Source organism: Pezoporus wallicus, unplaced genomic scaffold (genome assembly GCF_028554395.1).
Source record: "Pezoporus wallicus isolate ANWC-B61680 ecotype Strahan unplaced genomic scaffold, APGP_CSIRO_Pwel_v1 contig_6996, whole genome shotgun sequence".
NCBI classification, from domain to species: Eukaryota; Metazoa; Chordata; class Aves; order Psittaciformes; family Psittacidae; genus Pezoporus; species Pezoporus wallicus.
Window position 1 is genome coordinate 3,199,345 of NW_026637899.1, and position 27,193 is coordinate 3,226,537.

The window sequence follows — 27,193 nt, forward strand, 5'->3', positions numbered from 1 at the left end:
CTTTGGTTTTGTTAAATACTAGAACAAGCAGCTGATATAAACTCTCTACTGAACTAGGAAACTGCCTCCCTAATGCACACTTTAGACGCAATTTGCAGGCCTTGACATTCTCATGTGAACACAGCTTTGTTTCCTACAACGAACAAGAACACCTTCAAAAGCTCTTTTTATATTTTCTTCAAAATAAAAAGGCATTTGTATTATTGAAAATAGGAGCAGGTCTTGTCAATTTTCTGAACAAGGCATATAAAGATAAATAGAATAAAACACACAGTTCTGAGATTTAAAAAGCCAAAAGCCTTCCCTAGGATTGATTTATAAAAAGGAACAGTCCCAGAGTGAACAAACTGCTTCAGGATGGGTCCCTCTGACACCTCAGACAGTGTGGCTCACACAACAGTGTGTGAGCAGTGGCCTCAGACAGTCCATTTCTCTGTACGAGCCTCCACACTTTTCACCAGGCCTTCTCCCAGAACCTCAAAGTCCTCCAGAATTGCCTCCACGTTGGGAACACAGACGAGCTTGTCATTCAGAGTTGTCACCATCCTTCCTTTCATGTTGGACACCTGCAGCACACATACAAATATTGCACAAATGGGAGGACCAGCTCAGAATTGCTTTGCAAACTCTGCAAGCCCTTAATAAGAGAACTGCTCTCCTGCCTCATCATATCCAACCCCTGCCACACCACTACACCCTATTCTCACTTCTCAACACCATCAGAGCTCACTACTAGAGCTAACAAAGTTCAAGAGTGGCCCTTCTAGCCCCTTTTAGGGTTTACTTCTGGAGCCACAGTCTAAAGATCATGAGGGAGAGAACTAATGGCCAGAAGCATGGTGGAGATGAGAATAGTGTGCAGATGCATGGCAGAGCCTCTCTAAGCAGAGCAGATGGGCTATGCAAAAGGGATCACACTGTAATGCTAAGAGCTGCTGTGGCTCTGCTCTTTGATGGGTGCAAAGACCTTGAGTAGGAAGAGACAGTACAAACTCTCCATGTTTAATCAAGCCACCCTCAGCTCAGACACAAGCATCTCCTCTCATTTCACTCCTATGAATAACTAAGTTTCACAACTGCAGCTAGGCTGAATGGCCAATGCCCTCTGGCCATGAAGATAGGGGAGGTAAATCACCCAGAGACTGACAGCAAAAGAGCCTGGGATGCCAACTCTGAGCCATGAGTCACTGGTTTCTTTGCGTCTTTCCTTCATAGAAAGCAGCATGAATCACTACAGCATGCCTCACACCTAGCCACCCTCTAGTTTGCCAGCCCACACAATGTAGCTGGAAAATATTTCCATCCATCGGTAAGGCTCGGGCTTGACACCCTAACTTCTTGTGGGTCAGGTATTTCTGGGTAAGACGCCCAAAGCCACTTGGATGGGACAGCCTGCTGTACACAAGAAATGTCTCTGGCAAACAAGGCATCACCCACCTCCTAGGAGGGGACCAAAGAAGAGTATCTGGGACAGAGATCTCTGTTCTGACCCATGATTATGGTGTTGGGGCTTGTCCAGGGACACACATTCCCTTCTCAGCTCTGCTGGTGAGCCCTGTCTTGGTTTCACCCTTTCTAAGAAGGGACAGAAGTATGAGCTCCATTTCTCAAACAGCCTTTGGGTTGACAGCAGTTAGACAAAGCAATTACAATGCAGAAAAAGAAAAGCTTTCAGGGTATAAAGTAACACAAAGCTTAAAGCAGTCAAAAACTTACCTTAAAAGGCTGAGGCTGAAAGCTCAAAGGTTTCCACAAAACTGCAATCACTTCCCCACCATGCTTGTCGTAGAAGAACAAGGCAAGATCACTGAAGGCATCCTGGATAGAAAACAAATAGAGGTTGTGCCAGACATCCCATAGCCAAAGCCCATCCCTGATTCAGTCTCCTTACACAGGGACACACTGGAGCTCCACAGCAGCCAGGACCAAAGCTGCAACTCTTCCAGTGACTTCCCAACAAGGAAAGCAACAAGCAGTCCACAGACAAGACTTAGGTGCCTCTTACTGCCTCTTTTTCCCCAGACTTGACAGATACAGTGCACTGCCTCCAAGTTTTGCATGCAGACTTCATCACTAGCTATCTCTTGCTGTCCTAGAGAGCACAAACATGATCCACCACCTTCCACGGTCTTGCAAGAATACCCAGAAATCAGCATCTAGCTTTAGGACACTGAATCCACTAGGTGACAAGCCACTGAGTGTTCATCAGTCCATGGTCCCCCATCAGATGGATCTGGCACTTCCTGTCTTATCCCAGTGTCCCAACAGCCACGTCCAACACTTCACAATGCATGAGATGGCAAGAGGTGGGCTCCTGCCCAGCCTGCAATCCTGCTACAACATGTTCAACTACCTGGCAGCAAAAACAAACCTCAGTAAAGGACCTTCACTGGAGACCTGCATCTCAAGGTCTGCAGTATGCACAACCAAGGTATCAAAGCTACTTCTTCCCACAAGATAAATCCCACATCAGGGGGTGCTGTCAGCACACAACATCCCAAAATGAAACATCAGCAGAAATGTTACGTAACACAGTCTTGTGAGGTGCAAAGAGATGGAATGCTCAATGAAGGCACTGCAGGAATCTGCCCTCCTTGCCTATGTTTCAGCAGCCGTGTCAGTGAGTAGCTCCTTTGGTGGTGCTGGGCAGCAGAGGCCAGAAAGAGACCCTGCAGAGGGAGATAACTGAAGTCCACAGTCTGGTTTTCCCCAGGCTGATGCAAGCTGGATTACAGTGCTGCAAGCAGGCAGGGATGAGAACTGCAGCAGGAGCAATGCTGTGTGCAAGCAACTTTCCTAACCTTAATGTCTGGCCATACAGCTCAGCACCTGGCACCTGGAGAGATCACACCCTGAGCGCAGCTGACCAAGACAGCCAAGAAGCTGCTTTCTGACATTTATTCATCCTGGAGGTTAACATCAGGCAATGGTACATGCTTACTGGCTCAAACAAACAGCCCCCAGTGATGCAAAGGGTTAACCAATGCGCAGTATCAGTACAAGTTTCTCCACATGGCCTCACCACTTCTGCAGCAACCTAAGGGAAGACAGACCCTGTGCTCCCTCTTCAGCCTTCTTCCCCATCCCCTTAAGTTTCCTCAGCTGCAACTCTGACATGCTCTTACAAAGAGAGGTCTCTGCTGGCATCACTGTAGTGTAAGGATAAGCATGAAAAAACCATCAACCACAAAGGCAAGCTTGGAAGGGTCTTGTATGGGCATACCAGGATTGCAGTAGGAGGAGAAAAAAGTGGATTTGGCTGGTATTACCACTGATCCCAAAGGGTGGGGTAGTATTTTAAGAGTAAAGACCTGATAAGCAGGGAGGAGTGGTGTTGTCTGCAACCTTCAGAGCCAGATTTATGAGTCTGGACTTGAAGCATCACAAACAGAGGGCAAAGAGATTAGGCCATCAAACTGGGAAGATCCTGAGACCTGCCAGCTTACCCAACTTCATGGGATCTTCACGGGGGCAAGGCTGGTCAAGGCATTATCTTGCCAAACTGGCTAGGAAAACCACTGTCTAAAAATAAATTGAGAAAGAGGCAATCGGCCCTGGCATTTCTCTGCTGAGAGCAATGGTTTATGCTCAGAAGCCAGGCAACAGGGGAAGACTCCTCCTTTTATCGAAAGGCAGTTACTGCTAGGGAAAGCTCAAAGAAGAGCAAGAAAGCTCAGGGCACACTGACCGCCAACATGCTGCTTTCTGAAACATGGGAGCAGAGCATGTGAGAATCTCAGAAAGCCCCTCTATGGGGTAAGGTCTTGAGTGCCGTGCAATGCTCCCTATGAGAACGGTGGCTCTTTATAGGCATGCCTTGCTGGGCAGGAGCCAGAATGCCAGGAAAGGAGCACTCCCAGTTCATTTCCCAACAAAACCACTGTGCAGCCTGATACCCAAGCACCTTTTATCTAGACAGCAGAGAGCAGAGGGCAGATGTTGAAAGGATAGCTTTGCAGTCACGCTGCTCCCAGCATCATCCCCCTGGCAGTGCTTTGGGCTGGCTGCACTGAGCTGTGGAGATGCAGATGCAACTCTTGGGAAACTGCAGTATTAAAAGGGTCTGGTGTATTAGTCACTGTGCTTCAGTTTGTACAGAGGCTTGGGGAGTAAAAACAAACAGTTCACCTCCCTTTCCACATCCCATGCTCCCTGCCCAGTGCCACTGGGCTTGCCTGAGCCTGCTAACACCTTCCTTAAGGGAAAGTTTAAGAGAAGAGGGAGAAAAGGCATGGAGTGCATTTAACCCCTATTCCCTTCTCAAGCTGCTGTATTCTTTGGTTATACTCCAGCTTTAAAAGTTTAGGCTTAGCTCTCCCTGCTCAGGAGGATCCCTGCCATCAGTAAAACCTACAACAGGTCCCCACCTTGCAGAGACATGGGGGACCTGCATACTCAGTGCTGTGTTTCAGAAGAGCCTCATTGTCTGGGGAAGGGGTACATGCTGCTTGGAAGAAGATTAGCTCAAGGTCTGTAAGGAGCCATCTGTGCTGTAGGAATGAAAGGATGGAGAAAGGCGGTGAGTAAAACAATACCCTGATCTAAAATGGGATTACTGGATTAAGCAGCTCCAGCTGAAGCGTGGATTTTGTAATGAGGTAAGCACACACTGCTAGTTAAGCAACTCCATTGTTGTTGTTTAGGTTAAAAAAAAACCCACCCCTAACCATTTTCCCACTCATTTTTTCACTGTTCTTACCCAGAGATCAGGCTCATTGCACAACAGCTGCTGAAAAAAAATGTATTTTCAGAGAGGTCTCCTCACCCAAAATGCTCAGGTGTCAAACACATCAATCAATATCTGCTCAGTGCTTAGAGCATTTTAAGTGCTCTCAGCAAGGGAGCTACAAGTATAAAATGCTATTAAAGCTACTTAATTCAAAGAAACTATATTTGTGGTTAACACTTTGAGGTCCTTGTCATCCCACTGCAACCTGCCCTGATGCTCACAGGCGATGTGACACAGACAGAGCCTTCTCCCACACCCAAAGAGAGCAAGGAGCACTGTCAAGAGAACCAGGCTAGGGTTACCTCTGCATCAAATGGGTCTTAAATGAGAAAAGAAATCTGGGTGTTTGGTTTGGGATTCAGCTAGTAAAAGACATTTCAAACTACTCAAGCTTTTTCATCTCAAGTGCCCCGTCATAGCCACGTAAGCATCCTTGACCCAGGAGTTTGGGCCAGCAGCAAAGAAGTATGGCATGGAAAAAAGCCACCCATGTTCTCCTGGTTGTATTAGCAAACATGCCTTGTCCACTAATCCAAAAGTCATCTGAGACTAATGTCTTCAGTCACTTCCTACAGGACAAATCCTACAGGACCTCTGGGAAGGCATTACCAACACAGAAGAAATGCAACCACAGGTACCCTCAGAGCTCAACAAGGAGCTAAGCCGGTGTGTGCCCATATATGTGCCACACACAAACATCCACTTTCATCCCTGGGCACTATGCTAAGGGCTGTAAGGGCAGGCGATTTCCTGTCACCTCTGCTCCTCCAAGGAAGCAGATCCAGATAGGAAGGTCTCCTCCATGCTACCTAGAGTCCACAGAGACTTTTAGGTCATCTCTGCATGTCTGGAGCCACCATAGGAGTCAGACAGTCAGTCAAAATAAGAAGGGAACAGCCTGACCTGAAAGGATTTCACCACTTCCAGGTACATCCCATAACCATAGTTTATATATTGTAAGAGGTTGAGAATTTTTATTATTGGTAATTCCTGCCTAACATGCAGTAGCAAGATACACATTCCTACATGGTGGGAGGATGAAATAAAAGGCCTGCAAGTCTTCCAGATAGGTCTTGTCTGAAGGTAGAAGAAATGCAAACATTGTTTTAGAGGGAAGGATGTTTACAATAAAGCAGGAAACGTCCCCCAGGTACAAGATGGGCAGCTCCATTGCCAGGAGCTCTTCCACAGGCACAAGCAGCCAGAGAAAGCTAAATTTCAGTGAAAGAAAGCACCTCACAGTGACCCAGGAGACCAAAGACCAAGTACGAACTGTTAGATCTTTTAACAGCCATTACAGAAATGAAGACGGACATCGCAGAGGCAGCTTCGTTAAGAGTTTCCCCATCATGAGAGAAGAGCTCTGGACCTCAGGGAGGTAACCAGGGCCTTTGGGCTTTCTGAGCTCCTGAATGCATGCAGAAGGGCATAGCAAGTATATCTACAAGTCCTGTGTCCTCTTAAATCCAGAGGACAGCCAAGCCACCCTGGTGCAAAAGCAGCACTGACCTGGATCGGTGGGTGGGGTTCTGCAGCTCGAAAACCACCCCACAACACAGACCAGCAGACATGATGGAGATCCAACTGGAGCATCATTTGAGACATTTAAACTTAATTTAGCCTTGCAGCAGAACCCACGCCACGACCAGACACAGGGTTTGCTCAAGGACCATAAGGACTCAGGACCATAAGTGGTTGGGAAGCTGGTGATGGGCTGAAGCTCCAGGGAAGCCCTCTCTGCAGGATGTCTGGCACCTGCTTTCCTTCAAAAGCGTATCTGCAAAGCCTTCTCTCATCTGGACAGACTCCCAGAACAGGCCTTTTCTAGCAGATCTGTCCTGGAATGGAAGAATTTGCTGTCTGAATCCCACAACCAGCCTTTCATCTCTAACCCAGAGGCTCCCAGGCACCAGAGCAACTCAATCAGACCTGTTCCTGCAGCACATCTTTTTGGAGCAGGAAAAATTACATCAGTCAAGACTCAACACTTCCCCTCCTTTCATTTTCTCTTCTGATTAAGCTCCCTGGGGAAGGCACACAACAACCCTTTGGTTCCAGAGCACTCCTGCCTTGCTAACCCTTTGATTTGAGAAAAACATGGACCACTCTCAGGAGCAAACAGGTTGGACAGGAGAAAAGTGGGTCTCCTGGTTACTGGGCCAAGGACACTGAGGAAAATGCTACTCACTGCCCTCTCAACTAAATCCATATGCCCAGGCATTTAAATCCCTTTTTCACATCGGAAGCTCAGAAAAGCACAGATGGTTTCTTTTCTGCCCACAGAAGAGAACAAAATCCCACAGCATCACTGTGTGGCAGATGTCTCCCTTTGTTGTATAAACCCACCACAGCTGCACTGTCAGTCAAGGCTACAACCCCGTTGCTCAATGCTGTGGTTTGTGCGATTAGGGGATAGCAAATTCCTCTGAGTCAAAGCCAGCCAATTTTGTATCCAAGTGCCTTCTCATCCAAAATCTCTCTTAAGGATCCATAGCTGCCACCACACTCCTTTCTGGCAGGAACTTCTTGCTGGGCTGACCTCCCAGCCTGCAGGATGAGGAGGAGCTGAAACCCCCTTACAGCAAAGAAATACAAGGGTGCTGGACAGGCTACCAACCGAAGCCAGGTCAAAGTACAAAGCTGATGCAAAGGTCTTGCCTTTAAACAACCACACCAGTACACCAAGACACGAAGCCAGATGATTTCTGATGGAGCAGTTTCTACAGAGAGCTCAGCGCAACTGCTTGTTGGTGAACCTGCAGTGCAAAGTCAGCTTTTGAAGCTTTCCAACATAGGTGGACATGGCTGAGTTATCTGAGAGCATGTTCCAGCGTCACCTCTCTGATTTTTGCAGGAGCAGAAACACCCACTGGCCCAGAGATACTCATCAGCCCCTTCAGGTCTGCCTGCTGCTGACCTGGAAGCTACGAGAAATGACTGAACTGGTACTGCAAGATACCTTCAATACAACAGCTGCAAGGGAGCACAGACATACATATCTCGGAGCCTTCAGGAGGAAGAAAAGCCCCCAGACTGGGTTGCTTAGGCAGATTTCAGGCTTTTTACCCCATAGCTCACACCTCAGAGAAACTTGTGACCAGTTCCTGTTCTGATCCCACCTCAGCACCCTCAGGTCTAAGAACATGACACCAAGTGAACACAACATTGCTTCTAATAAGTCAACGTGACCTTTGCTCATATCTATGTTTCTTCATTGGGATGTTAGCATATTGGACTTAGAACCAGCTGTCATTTGTAACTCAACTAAGCCCTAGTCCAAGTCTGTTATTACCTGTATTAAACAGGCAGTACAAATTAAGAGACCTGAAATGTCACTATTGACTGGACCAATTAAGTCATAATTGCTTAAAGGATAATGAAAGCTGCTTTCCAGGGAAGTCTCTTCTGCACTTTTTACTTCTACTTGCTTAGACAGAGTTGACTAGAAGCACAAAAAGGTCCTATAAACTACAACACACCCCAATGAGTTTCCTAATCGGGTGCCTCGATACACAGCCAGATTTGTGGCAAGCAGTTCACAGCCTCCCGAAGGAGCCTGCTCTCCTGATCACCTCATCCATCAGTCTCCAGTTCCTCTCCAAGCAAGAAGTCAGCCTCCTGCCAGGTATCCATGAGAGCTGCTTAGCCCTGAACCCTGCGGAGACTTCAGCCACATGCATACAGGCACCTGCAGCACCTTGGCAGCTGCTGAAAGGCTCTGTTCAGCTCTAACCCCTGCTTCCAGCATAGGGTGGAGAAGGATTTTGAGCTTAAGAAACTCCATTTCTTAACCACATCTATGCCTCCTGGTTGAGGTTTCATGGCAGCAGGTCAAATCCTCATTATTTAGGGAACAAATGAGAGTGGTTGGTACTGATATTCTTCCTCAGATCAAGATACCAAGAAGGAGTGAAACAGAAGAGTTACCACTTTTGAGACTTTTAAAAGCAAGGTGCTTCTTGCAGTCCTTGCACATCCTGGACCCCAAGAAATTCCCCAGTACTCTCTACAATGCTCCTGCAGGACTTTCTGCTTCTCAACCATCTTCCTTTTCAAAGGCAGGAGAGCCCTGGGCATCTCCTCTCCCCCATGTCCTTGAAGCTAAAGCAGCAGTGCTACTTGCAGGGAAATTGTGGGACAATTTTGAGCTCTTCCTCGATTTAAAGAGGCCTTGCATGCACCCTTGTCTTCTATTTTCTCACCCTTCAAGACCGTCCAAACCTACTGTGGATGACAGGAGGACTGAGCCTGCACCTTGCTAGACCTGGCGACTCTACTGAAGCATCTGGCAGGCAGCTTGGGAGGCAACAGGGCTGTGCCCAGGGTGAGGAAACCTTCAAAGAAACCCTTGCACGTTTTCTTTGCCCACCTCCTAACCCACCTGGGTTAAGGTGAAAGAGGACCTCAAACTGAAAGGGCCCACCATTTTCCAGACTGAACTTGAATTTCAGTTCTCGCACCTCTTTTGCAATAGTGGCCAACCACTGGGACAGAGAGGTGGGAAATCCCCATCCCTGGAGACACTCAGCAAACAACAGAACTGGGCTCTGTGCAGCCTGCTCTAATGTCAAAGCTGGCTCTGCCCTGAGAGGAGAATGGGCTAAAGACCTCTGCAGCACGTCCTGCCAAACCCAGCCTACAATTCCTACAGCACTTTCTGTGGGTAAAGGATAATGGCACTTGAAAGTCAAGCCAGGTTTTAACAAAAGGTCATGGCAGCCTCACCTCTCTGCACATTAACATTTACCTCAGCTACCACATGTAAATTTGGTAAAATCTGGCCAAAGAAGCAGAGGCTGTATACCTGCAAAGCACTGGCTGTCCAGATGCAGAGTGGATCACTGCTGTCACTTAGCATCTTGCGTATCTGCCCAACTTGCTAAGGCTTTGGCATGGCCACAGAGTCGAATATAAAGGGGGTGATGACTTTGGATACTGATGTTCTCTATATACCCACATTACTAACTTCATCTGTCATCATGCAAGTAACCAGACACAGAGTAACCACCCTATGATCAATATTCAGCTTCTATGGCCCACACAGCCATTGGTCTAACAGCAGGAGCCCTACTGGTAGCATACCTTGGACTCCTGTACACTCCCTAGGAAATATGAGTACCTACTGTGCATCATGCACCCCAGCTGGTGCAAGCAGCCATGAAAAGTCTATTAAATAACTAGATACAAATGAGATAAAGATGCTTTTGCACTGAAATATAACATCCTTCAGCAAAAGCTCCAGGTGCTTTGTACCTAAGATTACCCTCACATCAGCAGCACTCCCATTTCCATGGAATGGGTGGTGCATTCACCAGGTCTTCTGCTGAAGAAGTGATTTCAGATGCACACAATGAGTAGCCATCACATGCAAAATACATAAAGATGTCACCCACTAGGTGCTGTAAGCAACCCAAATGCCAAAAGGCAGTTCTCCCTTAAGCAGGTAGCCCCCTGTGCTTCCCCAACAGGCTGTGCTTACTCTCAGCTCCTGGAGGTAGCACTGTACAGGGTCATAATCCACCACAGGAAAGAGGATCTTCTCAGAAGTGCTGTTCTTCACCACACCCCGGGAAAACGACTTCACAGGCTGGTCCACGCTCTCCAGATGCCGAGGAATCTGTTTTGTATTCAGGTGGATTAGGACATCATAGAAGTCCAAAGGAGGGCGAAAGACCATCTGCAGGGAGAAAAGACCACTGTTACTCTATATAGAACACAGGTGAGCAGAAGTGAGAGATGCTTCCCAAGTCCTTACTTGCATTTTATTACCTCCTCCTTAGACAGCAGCAAACCAAAGCAAAAAATTTTTTGTAAGATTAGTATCGTAAGTTTGCCAAAACATCCACATGAAAAACATGGCTGTGGTGGAGCCACAGAGAACTCCAGCCCATACTGGCCACCCCATTTCCTCTGGCCTGAGACACATCGGTTTTCACTACTCTACACTTCTGCAAGTGATTTAATAAGGACTTTGTTGAGAGCAACATGGTTCACAGAATCATAGAATCAATTAGGTTGGAAAAGACTTTTAAGATCATCAAGTCCAACCACCATCAAGTTCCCTCATGTAGGATATACCCATCTCCCTTATGGCCACCTCCTGATACAGCCTGGATAGGCTAAATGTTCTCTGGGCCACCAAAGCACACCAGGAAGGACACACTTGATTGCCACAGCCCTACTGTTAATAAGCTCAAGGCTCAAGAGAAAGGAGCTGCTCCCTTCCCACATCAGATGTCTAGTCAGAATGAATATGGTCTCTATCTTATTGGTTTCCCATGCGATCAGAAAAATCTAATTGCTGTCCCCAGGACTCAGAGATGGTACCTGGAAAAGAGCTTTCCACAGGGCCAAGGAGGTTCTCTCCAGACCTGACCACAGACCCCAGGAAGCCAACATGAGTGCATAACTGTGGAGCGTGTGGGCAAAAGAGACAAGGACAGACAATGAGCAGAGACAGGTAACTGTAACCACATATGGCAGAGCCCCAAGAGTGAAGAGGGGAGTCAAGAAGGTAACAGGAGCTGAATGACACCCAGGGGACACAAGGAGCTGTGCAATTACAGGACAGTCCCATCTGTCCAAAAGAAGCTGCCGCAAGAGCAGCAGCATCTTTCATCAAGCAGACAGAAGGTGACAGCAGAGGGATACCCTGGGGGTGGGAAAGGATCACTCTGCAATGGCCATGTGGAGGGGAGAGGGAAGGAGGACCAAGGAGACTGAGTCAAAGGGTTGGGAGGATGCTATGGACAGGCAACAGCTCATTTTGGAAGCTAACCACCCCCAGCTCACAGTGCACTTCTTGCATTTCAGTCTTGGGTCCAACACTGAGGCACACCAAGCCCATCTCTCGTAACTACAAAACTTCACCCCTTCACAGCCCTGTAACACAGGCTGTTACTGCCTCAAGTAGACCTCACCCCAGTAATACTTTCCAGAACTGAAAGCAATGCCAGTAAATCCTTATTATATTGCCTAGGCAGAACAAACAATCCACTATATGAGGTTGGTTGTTTTGTTTTGCTGATGTGAATCTGCCATATCTAACCACTGTTTGGCTTTTTGAGTCCTCTCAGCTTCAATTGCCTTGGTGACCACTTGGTACACATACAATCTCCCCTCCAAAACACACATCTCTCCTCAACAGGCAAATAAATGTGCCTACAGCTCCCAGATCCATTTCAGCAAGGGATATTTTAACTTAAAATTTAAATCACTGATCAAATGAAGACATATATGGCCTTGCTCCCCCACTAAAACCACAGTAACATCTTCCTAAAGTCTCTGTCAGCATCCTGCCAAAACCATCCTGGGTCTGGTTAGACTCAAGCACACAGTCTAGATTTGCACAGCTACACTCAGACTGAGTCTCTCAGAGAAGCCTTTTACTCCAGCCATGGACATGCAACTGATTTGGTACAGGAATACTACACATTTGTTCATGTCCTAAGAAAACCAGAGAATACAAAATAAATCTGAGCTAGTCAATGATATTTCACCCCAACTTGCTATGCAGAGCTGGGTCCCCCAGAAAGCAGGGTAGGGCAGCAGGGTAGCAGCCTCCACATCCCATCTTTGCTGTTTTTCATATCCCAGGACAACCATGTATGAGCACAGTCTGAATCCTACAAACACATCCTAGTGATTGTCACCAAAGATCAGTACACTTTGCCAAAGCAAAACCCCTTGTGCTAGCAGCCCAGGGGAATACCTTCACATCCTGGGTCTTGAGTGGGTCCATGAGCTGCTCCTCCAGGGCACGGAGAGACTCTGAGGCCAGCACAGTAAGTCGCTGCAGGATCTGGGGAAGAAAAAAAGCCAGAGGGTGAAACCTGCCAATCCCAGATGCAGCAGGGACCCCGCTCACTCAGAGGGCTGTTGGAGCTTGCTCCAGCACTAGGAGCAGGAAACAGCCCAAAGCCAGCAGCTCCCACAGCACAAGGACAGAGGGCACAGCTCACCTGAGCAGAGGGCCGCTCTTGGGTCCACATGGAGCTCCACCGGTCTTTGGGGGTGGCGATGAACATGACAGGGAGGTGGGAGCGAGCAGCTGCAAACTTGCTCTTGATCTCTGTGCAATCAGTATCTGGAGAGGGAAGGCAGGTGGGCGAGGTGCTCTGCCCATCCTTCAGCAGTCCTCCAGGCTCCTCACTCATGTACTGCAGCCCAGACAAGGGCAGTACAACAGGCTTTATCCTCTCCCACCCTCTGACCCCACATCTACATGCAACCAGAGCTCCATTCCCTTGTATCCAAAAGACAATTAACAGACCAAACACAAGAAGAGGCCAGGACTGCAAGTCTGCTTGGGTGCACCAAAGTACTCCTTTGGAAACTAGAGACCTTTACCAGGAAATTCTTAAGGCTCAGGATATAACAAAACCTAGAGCACTGCAGCCCTTTTCCCTTGCAGGTTGTGAAATTGAAGACTAGCAGATAATTTCCATAATCTGAGTGGCTCAATGAAGCTCTCAAAGCAGACACAGCACAGGAGACACTGAAGCTTCAAGAGCCCAGCTGCTATCCCAGCACAACTGAAGGTCTGGCTCCAAAAAGCTAGGGCAAAGCCTCGAGCAAAAACACCAGTTATGAAGGAGCAGAGGGCTTCAAAAACACCACCACATCCAGCATCACCCAGACTCATCATAGATTTCATCAAGACCAGAAGCAGCAGAGCATCATTACCTCTTCAAATGCAGGCAGGGGGGAGAAAAAAAAAGCCATGCCACAACAAAACTCACCCTGAAGCCAAGTTAAGCATGACAAAAGAAGAATGGAAAGGAAAAATCTCCTTGCCCCTTGCAGAAGCTGTAATGCCTCCATATATCCAAGACCCCACAAGCCAGGCACTGACAAAGGACAGCTCAAGAACCTCATATCACAGCTCTCTTGTATACTGCCTACTCACCTGTCAGACCAGCATTCAGGTTGACAATCAAGGGGTTGTTTTTCCAGTCAAAGGTTGCCAGCAAATCAAGGAAACGCAGAAACCCCACCTGGGGAGAGCTGCAAGCAAGACAAAACAATTTAACACTGACATTTGCTCCCCTGGCCACCAGAGGGGGTCCGCTTGGGGGTGACTTAGTGATGCCCAGCACACACACAGCCAAGGAAGGGGCGTCTGTGGTGAGAAAGAGAAGTCCAGGACAAGTATGAGGCACTTCCCCTTCTCCAAATCCCCAGGCAAAGTCCTTCCTGCTTGTTCCTCCCTCCCCAAGCAGAAGAAACCTGTAGAAAGTGAAACACTGTCCCCTATTTCCTGGTGCTCTCCCAACCCTGACTCCTGGGGTGGGAGCAAGGGGGAGGTGGAAAGAGAGGTATTTCCATCTCTGATACAGATCTGAATGGCAACCCACTGTGCTCTTCCCCTGCAATACAACATGGCTGCAAAGCCGGGCAGCTAGGAAGAACTGGGAAGAACCCCTTCCTCCTGGTGGGGTATTTTAGGAGACAGGAAAACACTGTAGGCATCAAGGCTGTCACTCCTGCTTTGTAGGGTAGAGGGAAACCAGATCCCGAGAGCAGGGCACAGCAACCTTTTGGCTCTACATGGAGCAAAATCACTTCCTTTAACTTCATTTCACTCCCTCTGGGCCACATCTCATTCACTTGCCAGGTCCCAGCAAGGAATTCGCTCAGTGGGGTTATTTACTAACATGCTACTCCACTCAGCTTTCAGCAGCTGACCTCTAGCCCTTCCCTTGGGAATCCTCTCCAGAAGGGAGGCTGCAAGTACATATATAACATGGTAACATCCCTCCTGGGGAACGCAGGAGCCCCAGTCTGCTGGCAGCCACCACGCAGCACTCATCCCTGCTTCTCCTGGCCACCACCCCCAGGACAAGGGGCCTTCCAGTCCTTAACAAAGGACAACACACCCTGTTTTTGTTTCACCAGCACCCAAAGACCACAAGAGCACTTGCTCCCATCCTTACCTACTTCCCCGTCTTTCTCTGCAGCACACAGGGTAGGGGAAGCCACAGTCCTGCAATACCCAAGCATCTCCATCCCTTTTGGCCAGCCATTCCCAACAGGCCCTGGGACAGCATTTTAGCAGCACAGCTTCCTGCTAAACCCTCCCAGCAACTCCTGCCCTAGCAGTATCCCATCCCTCCTTCATTCCAGCTAAGGGAAAAAAGCACTAAATCCCCCTGAGGCAGCCTGGGATCCTCATCCTCACCTGGGTGGTGTGAAGGGGGCTGGGTGGAGGAAGAGAAATGCCACAAGGAGGTCCACACACTCCTCAGAGATGTTGTCACTCAGGAGCTGGGCACTGACCCATCGCTTGGCCAGTCGGCAAGTGCTGCCGAAGACAGGGTGCTGCTGGTGGAGTCTGCAAGGAGGGAGACAAGCCACTGCTCAACACACACATCCCAGGACCTAAAACAGCCTTCTAGCACCGGCAAGAGAGAACAGAGAGCAAAAATCTGCCAGAAACGCGAGCACAGCATCTCTGTAGGTGCTGAGATTCTGGGGGCACAAAAGAGAAACGCTGCCAGATGCTACTCTCTAACCATGTTGCTCTTTGGTACTTGTCTCCCCATAACAGTGACCTCAAATGTGACAACAGGTGCCACCCCAACCCACATTCGTCCTTCCATCCTCCCACAGGACCTCTCACAAGGTGAACTCAAGGGCCACTTCCCACAGTGAGCTCCTCTCCCCATCATCACTCTCCAGCACCCAAGGGCACCTCCACACTGGCTTCCAGCCACATACCATGTCCTGGCCCTCCAGGCATCCCCCACCTCACCTACCCATGCAGGGAGCTGGTTACATAGGGCATATGCTGTATTTCCAGCTCTAGCTGCTGAGATTCCTCTGTGTCCTGGTACTTCAGCATTCCTTCCGGGGTGAGCACTTCTTTCAGGATCAGGGGCTCCCGGTGGTAGGCTACTTGGAGACGGAAAATGTACCCATCCTGAGATGGGAGCAGAAAGTGAAGTCAGGTTTGGTAGTAACATAAGCTATGCTGCACCTCGTGGATGCAACAGCAGCATCCCCGCATCAGCAGAGTCTCGCCACACTCTTCCCCATGCCCACCATCGAAATCCTGCTTTTTCCCAGTGGGATCACTGCCACAGCCCCTTGCCTGCCTCCCAGGTCACAAAGTCAGGTCTGGAGATCTTGGTCACCCCTTTACCTTGTACACATCAGTGTGGGTCACTGCAGGTCTGCAAATCAGCTGGTGCTGCTGCTGGAGGAGCTCAGCCAGCTGCAGGTGGAAAGCCGCCTTGATGCGCTTGATGGCATCCTTGTCCTGTGGCCACTGGCCACTGCCTTCCATGTGGCAGATCACTGGGGACAAACGGACAGCAGGAGGCCAGTGAGCCCCAGACTGAAATGAGGTGTTGGGTGGGGATTGCTGGGATTAGAGGTTACAGCAGCAGAGCAGGAGAAACCAGGGCTCTGCTTCCACCTGCAGCAACCAATGCAGCAGTTATGGAGCCACCATCATTGCCTGCCTCTGCTTCCCCACACCAAATCATCTCCTGCTCACACCTCTCTAACTTACCCTTTAAAGGGGTTATGTAGGCCGGGCAGGGCTTCTCCTCTGAGGGAAGCAGCAGGTGTTTGGTCTTGATTTGGGTATGGAAGGAATAAATTGGCTTCATGGGAATCGGAGGAAAGACCTGGGAGAGAACAGATGTCCAGGGACTGAGAACACACAGCAGAAAACCCAGGGCACCATGACCCCCTCATCCCAAACCTCCCACCCCAGCAAACCCCTCCAGCACAGAGGGCTTAGACAACTTGTGCACAGCCAGCCTGAGGAGCAGGACAGCAAAGAAGAGGCACCATATCACCCTGAGGGCTCTCAGGAGCCACAAAAGCAGAGTGACCGATTCTCTCTGCCCCCCTTCACCGCTGGGCATTCCCCAGCTCCTAGCAGACCCCAGTGCATGAGCTGTGCCCAGGGACACTCACATCCGTGTATCGGAGGGCTGGATGGACACCCTGCACAGACGTCACCATCAGCGGCAGCTCCTTCAGGTGCCAAAGCTTGCGGCTCAGGTCGTCATAGGAGCGGACAACACTGACCATGGCTTCCTCACCCGTCCCTGATGCCTGCAGATACACAAGAAGCCTCTCTGTTCACCTCTTCAGCTCCTGCACAAGTGCCCACCTTGTCTCCCTCTGGGGCTGGCATCACAGCCAAGCTCCAAGGAGCAAACAGCTTCTGGCAGGAGCACTAGGCAAAACCGGGAGGTAGGAGAAAAAGGGAGGACAAAGGCAAGACTGTCTGTGACTCCCCAGCAGCAACAGGCATCCCAAAGGCTGCATTTCAAGCAGCAAATCAAATTATTTCCTGTGCAAGACACTAAGGCAGCACCAAGCGCTGTACTGGCAGCAAGCTAGCTAGGAAGCGAAAAGCTAAGAATGTTCTGGGAATAAAGAGATCATGTACTGGCAAGGTGAGAGCTCTGCTACTGCCTCCCTGCCAGTTACCATGGTGCCAACAGATGCAGCAGTTAACAGAAAACTGCTCTGACTACATCCTTAGCCAAGGCAGAGCTGTGAAGTATGGCAAAAGCAAGACAGAAAACAGCTAGAACTTTGCAGAAGCCCTGGGGAGGGCAGACGAGAAGCACCAAAAAGAGAATTGCTGTTGCTCTTGCTGCTTCCATCTCCCCAGGGCACAGCAGAGGAGCCCGAATGAGGAGAAGGAGACATCACTGACACCAAACCACACAGCTCAGAGGCATTCAAATTGAGTTGCGCACATCCAGCCAGCCAGCCTGGGCTTTCCAGCAAAGCAGCAGCACCCTCTGTTGGGTGCACCACGAACGACAAACCCTGTCCTGCCCGCCTCTGGATCTGGCTGCACTGCCTATTCCCCTCGTCCCTCATATCCCTTGACCACTGCAGACTACCCAGGGACCCACAAACAACAGTGAACTCCTCCAGAGTTTCTCCTTTGTACTCCCAAGTGCCTCTCGGGCTCCAGTAAAGTGCACCCCCTCTCAGCATGGGGTTTATCAGCCCTGCTCACCCCAGGCTGGCTTGCAGGGACATGGCACACACAGATTTTGCTGCCTCAGCACTCAACAGGCCATACAAACTATCATATCTGACATGTTACTCTGCCCAGACAGCAACTGATCCTGGCACAGATGACTCTTTGGATCAGATTTCACAGAATCACAGAATGGTTTGGGTTGGAAAGGACCTTAAAAGCTCATCCAGTTCCAACCCCTGCCACGGGCAGGGACACCTTTCACTAGAGCAGATTTCTCCAAGCCCCATCCAGCCTGGCCTTGAACACTGCCAGCGATGAAGCAGCCACAGCTTCTCTGGGCACCCAGTGCCAGCGCCTCAGCACCCTCACAGGAAAGAACTTCTTCTAATATCTAATTCTCCCCTCTTCCAGTTTAAAGTCATTCTCCCTTGTCCTGTCTCTACATGGCCTGTAAAAAGTCCCTCTCCAGATTTCTTGTAGCCTCCTTTAGGCAGTAGAAGCTGCTCTAAGGTCTCCCTGGAATCTCCTCCAGGCTGAACCAGCCCAGCTCTCTCAGCCTGTCTCCAGAGCAGAGCTGCTCCAGCCCTCGCAGCATCTTCATGGCCTCTTCTGGACTCACTCCAACAGGTCCACATCCTTCTTATGCTGGTGTCCCCACAGATGGACAGGTGGGGTCTCATGAGAGTGGGGCAGAGGGGGAGAATCACCTCCTTTGACCTGCTGGCCATGCTCCTTTTGATGGAGCCCAGGATTTGCTCTCCTTTGCTCTTAAAAATGGGAAAGGGAACAACTTCTCCCTCCATCCAACAACTATAATACCAATAATAATAATGATAAGGGAAATAACAAGGGGAAAGAATATAAAACTAAAAGCGGAAAAGGAAAAGCAAACAACAAACACAAGTGATGCACAATACAATTGCTCACCGTCCACTGACTGATACCCAGACCGATACCCAGCCCAACCCCAGCAGCAAGCTGGGCCTTCCAGGTGACTCCCCCAGTTTCCATACTGGGCATGAAGTGCTGTGGTACCCAACACCCCTTTGGCCCGTTTGGGTCAAGTGTCCTGTCTCTCTGCTTCCTCTCAGCTTCTTGTGCCCCTTCTCACTGGCAGAGCATGAGACTGGGAAATCCTTGATCTGGGTAAGCGTTACTTAGCAACAACTAAGAACATCGGTGTGTTATCAGCATTGTTCTCAGACTAAAGTCAAAAAAACAGCATTGCACCAACTACTAAGGAGGAGATAAAACTGTTACAGTCAAACCCAGGACATGGACACAAGCAGAAAGAGGAGGCCAGTGGGATTCTTGCAGGAGAAATGGGGTGCAGGGACTGCCACAGCAAGATGACTTCAGCAGTGGCCTTGTTTGGATAAAAGAATTGGAAGATCCAAGGAAAGCACCACGCTGCCCATCAAAGTATGCACAGGCAGGAACTTTCCTCTTGGGAACTACCCAGCTGCCTCAGGACCACAAGCTAAAGTGACCTCCCTATAGTCCTCCCCATATCATCCTTCATCAAGAAACTTACAGCCCCACTGTAGAGAGAGAAGAGCCATACCTCTTTCCCAGTCCTAATCACAGACTCCACCAGGGCTCCCATGTAGCAGATGGAGGATTCGGGAATGTCTGCATGGCTACGGGGAAGACAACAGCGCATTAGAACTACAACACACCAATCCACCAACCCATCCATCCCAACACTATGCTGTGCCCACAGGCAAGGGTCTGTCCAAAGATGAGGAATCCCCCCATACAGAAAGGTCATGGTGAGGAGACCAACCTCTGTTTATTCATTCCTCCCATGCCCAAGTTACCCACACAAAGGAGCCAGACAACTCATGCAGCTCCAAAGGATTCAAAGCCATAGCTGCCAAGGTGCAAGCGTTTCCTTACAAAACCCCTCCTCAATTCAGGACAAAGAGACCCAGGTAACTTCTCTGTATTGTGCAAAAAGATCTCATTTTGGCAGAAGGTATATACTTCTACACAGAGACTTTCCAGCGTTATAGGGAGACCCAACCTGTGAATCACTACAGGGTCTCAGAGGATTTCATTAAATATCCTGCAAGCTCCAAACAGTTTCTCTGCCTACTCTGCCAAGGAGTGTTCCAACATCCAGTGCAGGACACTGCCTCCTTGCCCTCAGCATTACCATCAGCAGAAGCTACAGCACCTGCCCTCCCTACCTTCTCTTGGGAAACAGCTCACAGCATCAGGATCACAACTGAAATGACTTCCAAATTTCACAAAGCAAAAACAACCCACAGCATCCCCCAAAGTATGAATTTGGCAATGGGGTTACCAGGGACATGGCACAAGCAAGGAGAGCAGCACTGACTCCCCCACAGCTGCAAGGTCAGTGCAACTTACAGCTTCAGCAGGTGCCTGACAATCTGCTCAGGAATGAGGCGTTTCTGGTAGGCAGTGCTGGCCTCCCACACCACTGCCTCACAGATGCTGCCATCCTGGAACCGCCGCAGCTCTGATTTCTCCCCCCAGAAGGTCCGAAAGTCCAGGGCCTGTGGGGGGACATTGGCCAAGCCAGGCCAGGGACACAGGTCAGCAGTGGGGCTGGCTGAATCACTCCCATGACCATCAGCTAGCCCCACAGCCATCTGCAACCATAGCGTGGAACCTGCTCTGCTTCACTAGGCCTGGCACAAAACAGGGTCCAACCAGGGCTCCCCTCACCTCAGGGTGATCAGCCTGCGGTCCCTTCTCCAGCACGCTGGCAGCAAAGTCAGGATAAAACAGGAGGCCAAATGTCAGGGGCCCAACATCCTTGTGTTTTGGGGGCTCAGCATCAATTGGCCACTGCAAGAAAATAAGGAACATAGAGCACAAAAAGAGAGAAGGTTGCAGGAGCAGCAGCTGCTTGGATATTGGGCTGCTAGATGAACCTCCTGCTACACGCTATCAGGTGCCTGGATGAGCACATGTGGAGAAAGCCCAATGTAATAGGTCTACCTGGTGAAAAGCACAGCTGTCTTCACCCTGCCCCATTAAGAGGCCAGGACTTCTACTCAGAACAAGCCTCCCAGTGGGACCCCACACCCCAGTGTAGAGCTTCAGATCCCCTATTCCCCAGAAAGAGAATAGGCTTGTCTCCTCCCACAGTGAGAAAAGATCCCCTTCCCATGCCCAGCAGTGCCACAAGGGACACACATCCCATATTCTGCAAAGGATGCAGTATCATTGCCAATCTGAACTACCTCAGGGATCTGTGGCAAGGAGTGAACCACAAGCAGTGCTCTCCCGGATAGCCCACGGACCAACAGTGAGACAATGAAGGGAAGGGCTGCAGCCACATAGTTCCCACCATGATCCATCAGCTCATTCAGCAGCTTCATCTTCTTGCAGGCACCCTGCAGCTTGGAGACATGTTTCAGGCTACAGGAGAAGTAGAGAAGTTAGTCATCCACCTCTACCACCAAATCCTTTCTCAAAGAGGGATATGCTAGAGGATGGACAAAGTGGGGAACTGAGGATCCTGACCCAGGATGGTGGCTAAAAAAAAGAAACACTGCATTTTTGGCATCTCACCACAGGAAAGGCTGATCCTTGGGACAGTCATCATTCCCAAAGGCCAAAGCATTGCCCTCCTGCTCATGGAAGGCTACCTAGACGCTAAAAGTGAAATGGCCAAACGCAAGAAGCACCAGCTATCTCAGAGCTAGCAGGGCCATCCCCAGGAGGCAGGTCCAAATCCATGCCAATCCAAAGCCAGAAAGAGCCCAACCCTCTACAACCAAGCTCCTCAGCATTACCCCAATTATTCCTCAGCACAGCACGACCAAGACTCACTGGAAGACGTGGTCAAATGCTCTGAGCATGGGCTTTGCAGTCATGAGCAGCGCCTGAAAGCCATCCACCATCCGATCATCCAAAATTTCCATGGAGTACCTGGCTTCAAACTGGACCTGAGCAAGAACACAAGACAGAGCAAGAGCATGAATGGGAGGGGAGAAGGAAAGAAACCCCTCCAGCAGTGGTCACCATGCTGCCCCATCAACCACGGCCACCATGGTCATCAGAAGAACCTGAACCCAGAGAGCCTCTTTCCTCAGCATGAAACCAAGTCATCAATAGCTGCTGCTACCATCCACTGATACCCTTGATATCACTCCCATCAAGTTGGATTTTTTTCTGGTCTTGAACAATTAGTTCTGCTAAACAGCTGTTTGGCCTCACCCAAAGGTGAAGGGAGACAACCTTCCCCCATCATTCAAGCATGACAGGTAAAGCAGCAGTACATCCAAGTCTTAAAATAATTCACTTCTAAGTTTCAGAGCTGTATGGATGTTAAAAGCTTAAAAAGCAACACTGAACACTCCCCATGTCCAGTGCTCTCCTCCAAGACACCTAACCACCCTCTGCCTGCCTCAGATCACTCCTAAAACAGCATTTCGGGATGCTTTCACAACCTGCTCAGTACCTGGTGATATTTGCTGGCGGTCATATCAGCGCAGAGGTTCACCAGCCCAGAGGGATCCACAAAGACCACTTCAAACGCCTGCTGGAAGTCATCCAGGACAGGCTGTAAGAGCAAACAAGGTACTTAGTGCCATGGTGCAGCACAGACACCACCACCTCGTTGCCACTGACACCCTTAACAGGCACGACCCTGCCCAACCAGTGCTGGCAGGACAGCCAGACACAGACAGGAGACCCTCTCTGGTCAGTTGCTTACCAGTGAGGGATCCACATCCTTTACTAGGCTGATCCCTGTCACGGTCAGGTCAGTGGTGGCTGTAGGTAGACAGGAAGGGACAAGTTACACCACCATCTGTATTTGTCCTACTGGTAGAGCTATGTGCCAATACCTCACAACATTAACAGTGCTACAGTGCAATGCTGGCCTCCACTCTGTGATGGGATCCACCCACTCGGCTGCAAGCTGCTCCATCCAGCCCTGTTCTGCTGCCTCACCCTTTCCTATCCATCCCACCCACAGGGTCTCATCATCAGAGAGAGAAAAGCCACAATTTCACCTTCCCCCACTGTGCTTAGGCTTTAAGCAGAGAATCTGCTGACATCAGCCTTTCCCTGCCCAGAGGGCCCTGGAAACTCACCCAGGAACTGCAGGGTGCTCCTCAACACCTGGTACCCACTCATCATCTTGACAATCTTACGCTTCATCAGCAGATAGGCAACCAGCATGGAGACCAAAAAGCCACTGAAGCACCCCAAGCCCTGTCAAAACAGAGAGCTGAGTCAACAAGAGCTCCACAAGGCACCATGAGCACCAGAGCCCACCCAACCTGACTGCTTCTAGCCTCCATCATCACCAGCAGGGCAGACCCCAAGCCCCAAGCCCATAAGGAAGACATGGAGGAGGCAAAACCCTGCACAATAAGCAGAGATGTGGACCCCCTTGCAGGAAGGCAACACCTCAAAATTCTTCTGAAAGTGGAATGAATAAAACCAGAAAGTACCCAAAAACCCACTACATCATTCCAGGGACAGTAAAGATGCATGACTGTCCAGCACACACAGACACAGTACAATCCATAGAGTATGATGGAGCTCTTTAAAACCTAACACAGCTGAAATCAAGTCACAAGCCCACTCCACCACCCAAAGCACCACCTTTCTACGCCTAGGAAAGAAGAGTAAGCCAAAGGCAGGCTGGCCAAGAGAGCAGAGCCTGCCCTCTCCCCTGGCACAGGACACACCTTGCTGAGCTGCCGCTGGTTAAGCCAAACTTTGAGAAGGGCCACGCCATCCTTCATGCCTGGGAAGTCAGTGGCTGCACTGGACAAGAACTGCAGGTGGGAGAGCAGCATTGTGTCGCAGAGGATCGAATTGTTGTAGTGTGGGGTCGGGGGCTCGGTGGCTCCTGTGTGAGGAGACAACACACTGGCTGCAACTACAAACCTCCTGTTCACAGAAAATGTCTGCGGCAAACCCACCTCTGGGCACTGGGTGCAGTCTCTGGCTGAACAGAGCAGGTTCATGCTCCCCCAGCACCAGGCCCTACCTTCTTTGGGGGTGCTCTGCTCCACAAACCAGGCTGTCCGGATATTGTTCTTGCTAGGATAGAAGCGGCTCGGCTTGAAGAGACCTGGGGCAGGACACGCATGGAGTCGGACGGTGACCATCTTCTCATCCTTGCCTGTAACCACCGCAGGGTAGATGTGCATGAGGAAGAGATGCCAGAGACTAACTTGAGAAAACAGGGAGCATCCCCACTTTGGTGAAAGGAAAAAGCTCTTTCCCAGGGAAGTTCAGCAGCAGTGGAAATCACTGCAGAGCAGAGTGACCATATCACAGAGACAACAGCAACCCTGCAGTCACACTGCTCATGTACAAGTCCCATCTTCATCCCCACTGTCCAGTCTGATACTCCAGTACGCTCCTGCCTGCCGTGGCCTTGCCACATCACTGCCTGACCCCACTACCACCTGGGGTCTGCAAAAACAAGCAGCACCCAGAAGCCCATGCATCCCATGTCATCTCAGAGAACAGCCAGACTGCACACAGCTGCCTGGAAAAAGCAAGAGGATAGCAGGGAGCAGGGGTGGGGAGAGCAGGCAGGGAGGACAGTGCTAGACACATTTTTATGCAGGATCTCCTTTACTCCCAGAAGTACCTACAGCATGGACCAGCCAGCAGGGCCAAGGCTGGATAGCTCAGCCAAGATGGAGAAGGGGATTGGAAGGGGAAGAGATCGTGAGGGCTAGGCTCTGTGTGGAAGAGACAACCGGGAGCATCAGAACTTCAAAACTTATCACTAATTGTGTTGACAGCCCCAGACTGACTGCTCTCCAAAAGGGATACAAGACCACCACTACCCCCTGCACTTAACACCAGTACCCACTCACAGTCCCCACCAGAGCACAGCTTAAGTGTTACCTTGAGGCCTCAGGAGCAGGATGGGCTTGAGATGATTGCTGTTCATGTACGCAAACTTCACACTGCCAAAGAGCTGCTGCTTAGATAAGTGCTGGGCAATGTGGGCCAGGTACAGAGCTCTCTTCCGGTGGTAGCGCTGATTTAGGTTGTCTTTGTCCTGAAAGATTTCCTGGGAAGAGAGGGACAGGGCAACCCCACCTCACTGGCTGCAGAGCCTAGCTGCTCAAGAGACACCACTACCCACTACCCTCCCTAGTCCCACAGGCATGTGGCTATGGCCTCAAGGAGCTTCAAGTCGATTAGGAGCACTACCTTGCTGCTAGCAAACTGGGCTCTGGGATCACAGGAGCCAGAGTAAAGCCATGCAGCCAAACACGGTGTCACTTTGTCTCAAACCCCATAAAAGGAAAGGGAGGGAGCTCTTGAAGAGTAGTAGCCTGCAAACATCACCCTCCCTGTAACACAGTCTTGGGAGCTGCGTAGAAGTGCAATGGGATCCAAAGCAAAACCACATCTATCACCCTACCAATGTGGAAGACGTTGAGCCCAGACAGAAGGAAGATCTCATGAGGAACTAAAATCAAAGCAGCCGCAAGCAAGTGGTGAAACCACACTCCCCAGCTCCTTGCAGGAGTCACCACACTGCACATCCAGGTGCTGTAACCCCACTCAGGAGTACAGAGGACAGGGCAAGGGTGGTGGTGGACAGGAGGGGACAGGGCCACTTCGCAGCAGACATGGACAGACTCACCCGTGGCATGGTCACAGCCATGTCCACATTGATCTCCGGTCTAATGCAGGTGCCCAGCAGGTAGCTGCCCACCACCTTCAGTTCGGTTGGAGGCATGAAGCCAAACCTTCCTTTCACATTGAATGGCACCTGCAGGAATGGGACCTTCACATCTTTGGGGAGCCACGTCTGGTCAGTCAGCTGAGAACAGAGAGGACACACAAAACACTATAAGCAACAACAGAAGATGTGCAGGGATCAGGACCCCTCTCCCCACATAGCTGCAGGTGTATGCACCCACAGCTTAAATACAGTGTCCTCCTCTCTCTTCCAAGGTAACGCAATTTTTCAATTCCTAAGGGGGATTGTTCATCAGGACCTCTGCCTGTACAGCAACAGCAGAGCCTGGTCCAGACACAGGTTTTGCCACCTCCTTCATCCCTTTGAAACATACTTCAGTTTCTGATGTCTCTGGGATGGCACTCAGCAGACTGTTAATTTCATGTAGGAAGGCATCAATCTTCTTCTTCTTTGTCTCCTTCAATGTCACCTCCTTCAGAAGCTCCTCAATCTGTAGGAGGAAAGGGGACCACCAAAGGCAAGCTGCAAAACTAGAACTGCTTTTGCCCTTTACCTTGTCCCCCAGCATCAACTGCAAGCCTGGTAAAGAGGGCAGCAGATGAGCTGAGGAGCACATATGCACCCCTCTGCAAACCCTGCCTGGAGCTGGGAGTCCGAGCAGCCCATGGGCAGGAAGATAACACATCTCCTATGAAGTGCTAAATGGCAACCAGCTCCATCCCTCTGGCTCCTGCGTGAGGTCCATCCATAAAAAAAAAAAAAAATCACTGGTGTAATTCACATAAGCACAGAAAGGCTTTTGTATGGCAGACTATCAGCTACAAGGAGCAACCATTCAGGTTCATGCCATGAACCAGTCCCTAAAGATCCCACCACCAACACTAGCAGGTAGCCACGAAATCAAAGCCACTCCTCAAAAATATCTCAAATGTTACAACCAGCAGAAGCCATCTATCCCCCAGCCTGACCTCCTCCTAACAGAGTCAGCCTGCCTGCCTATAAAAAACATTCCCCTGTCCCATCCAGAAGCTGGTCAGACAGCAGCCAGGCACAGACAGTGATGTTACTTCCTCACCGTTCTATCACTGCAGGGAGAAATGCAATGGTCACACTCCAACCATACTGCAGTCATGTGCTGGAGGAGTTCAATTTTAATGGTGTAAAAAAAGGCACAGAGGCTGGAGCGGGTCGGTAACAGTAATTACGATGGGAAATACCAGTAATATACTGGGTGCATTGTGAAGCCTGCCCCTCCTGTCCCTGCCCCGTGCCGGGCTCCCGCACAGGAGCAGCCTATGCCCGGACTGACACGGCAGGAGGGCTCAGGGGCCTGCTACAGACCAGTTCCTGGAGAGCTCGGAGCCCGCCGCTCCCCCAGCTTAGCCCGCGAGGAGCCTGGGGCTGACCTGCAGGCGGAGCAGGCTGGAATGGAACAGATCCTCGGTCTCCTTCAGCCGGTTCAGCTCCTCGTTGGTCGGTGGCTTGTAGAGCTCGGCGCGGCTCAGCTTCGCCGGCTGCAGGGCCTCAGAGGGAGCGGCCCTCTTCCCTTTCCTCGCCGCGCCGCTGCTGACGGGAGGTGGAGGGGGCCCCTGGTCTTGCTCCGCCGCCTCCGGAGAGCCCTGCGAGGGGAAGACAGCACGGATGGCCCGCGGCGCCCCGGTCCCGCATCACGGGCCCTCGGGGCGCCGACCCCAACATCCCCCTCCCTGCCGCCGCCTCCTCACCGCCGCCATGGCCGCCGCACGCGCGCCGGCCACACCGCCGCATGTGGCACCTCGCAACCTGCCCGCCCCCAGAGCGCCGCTCCCTATTGGCCGCGCTGCACCAGCGC

General features: G+C 50.5%; 2 protein-coding genes across 2 annotated transcripts in view; both read right to left on the reverse strand.

Moving 5' to 3' along the window:
• Positions 1-27,193, reverse strand: part of LOC130598605 (phospholipase A2 inhibitor gamma subunit B-like) — a 140,683-nt gene that overhangs the window by 98,184 nt on the left and 15,306 nt on the right. The window lies entirely within an intron of this gene.
• On the reverse strand, positions 162-27,134 carry NOL6 (nucleolar protein 6). The gene is made up of 26 exons (XM_057408157.1): positions 27,090-27,134; positions 26,769-26,981; positions 25,736-25,852; positions 25,303-25,482; positions 24,552-24,720; positions 23,677-23,811; positions 23,372-23,535; positions 22,769-22,889; positions 22,387-22,445; positions 22,132-22,233; positions 21,501-21,616; positions 20,909-21,086; positions 20,388-20,510; positions 20,067-20,215; positions 19,255-19,330; positions 16,658-16,798; positions 16,245-16,362; positions 15,873-16,027; positions 15,487-15,650; positions 14,910-15,062; positions 13,638-13,735; positions 12,691-12,815; positions 12,441-12,530; positions 10,209-10,406; positions 1,717-1,818; positions 162-566 (listed from the first exon to the last, which is right to left on the reverse strand). Exons 1-26 carry the CDS (start codon positions 27,093-27,095, stop codon positions 417-419), a joined length of 3,402 nt encoding a protein of 1,133 aa, XP_057264140.1. The 5' UTR covers positions 27,096-27,134; the 3' UTR covers positions 162-416.

What these genes read in the sequence shown, in the direction of transcription:
- NOL6 (XM_057408157.1), bottom strand. An exon ending in CGCAGGCTGATCACCCTGAG is followed by an intron (nt 20,216 to 20,387) that starts GTGAGGGGAGCC and finishes GTCCCCCCACAG; the next exon opens with GCCCTGGACTTTCGGACCTT. An exon ending in GCCCCCTTCACACCACCCAG is followed by an intron (nt 13,736 to 14,909) that starts GTGAGGATGAGG and finishes TCTTGCTTGCAG; the next exon opens with CTCTCCCCAGGTGGGGTTTC.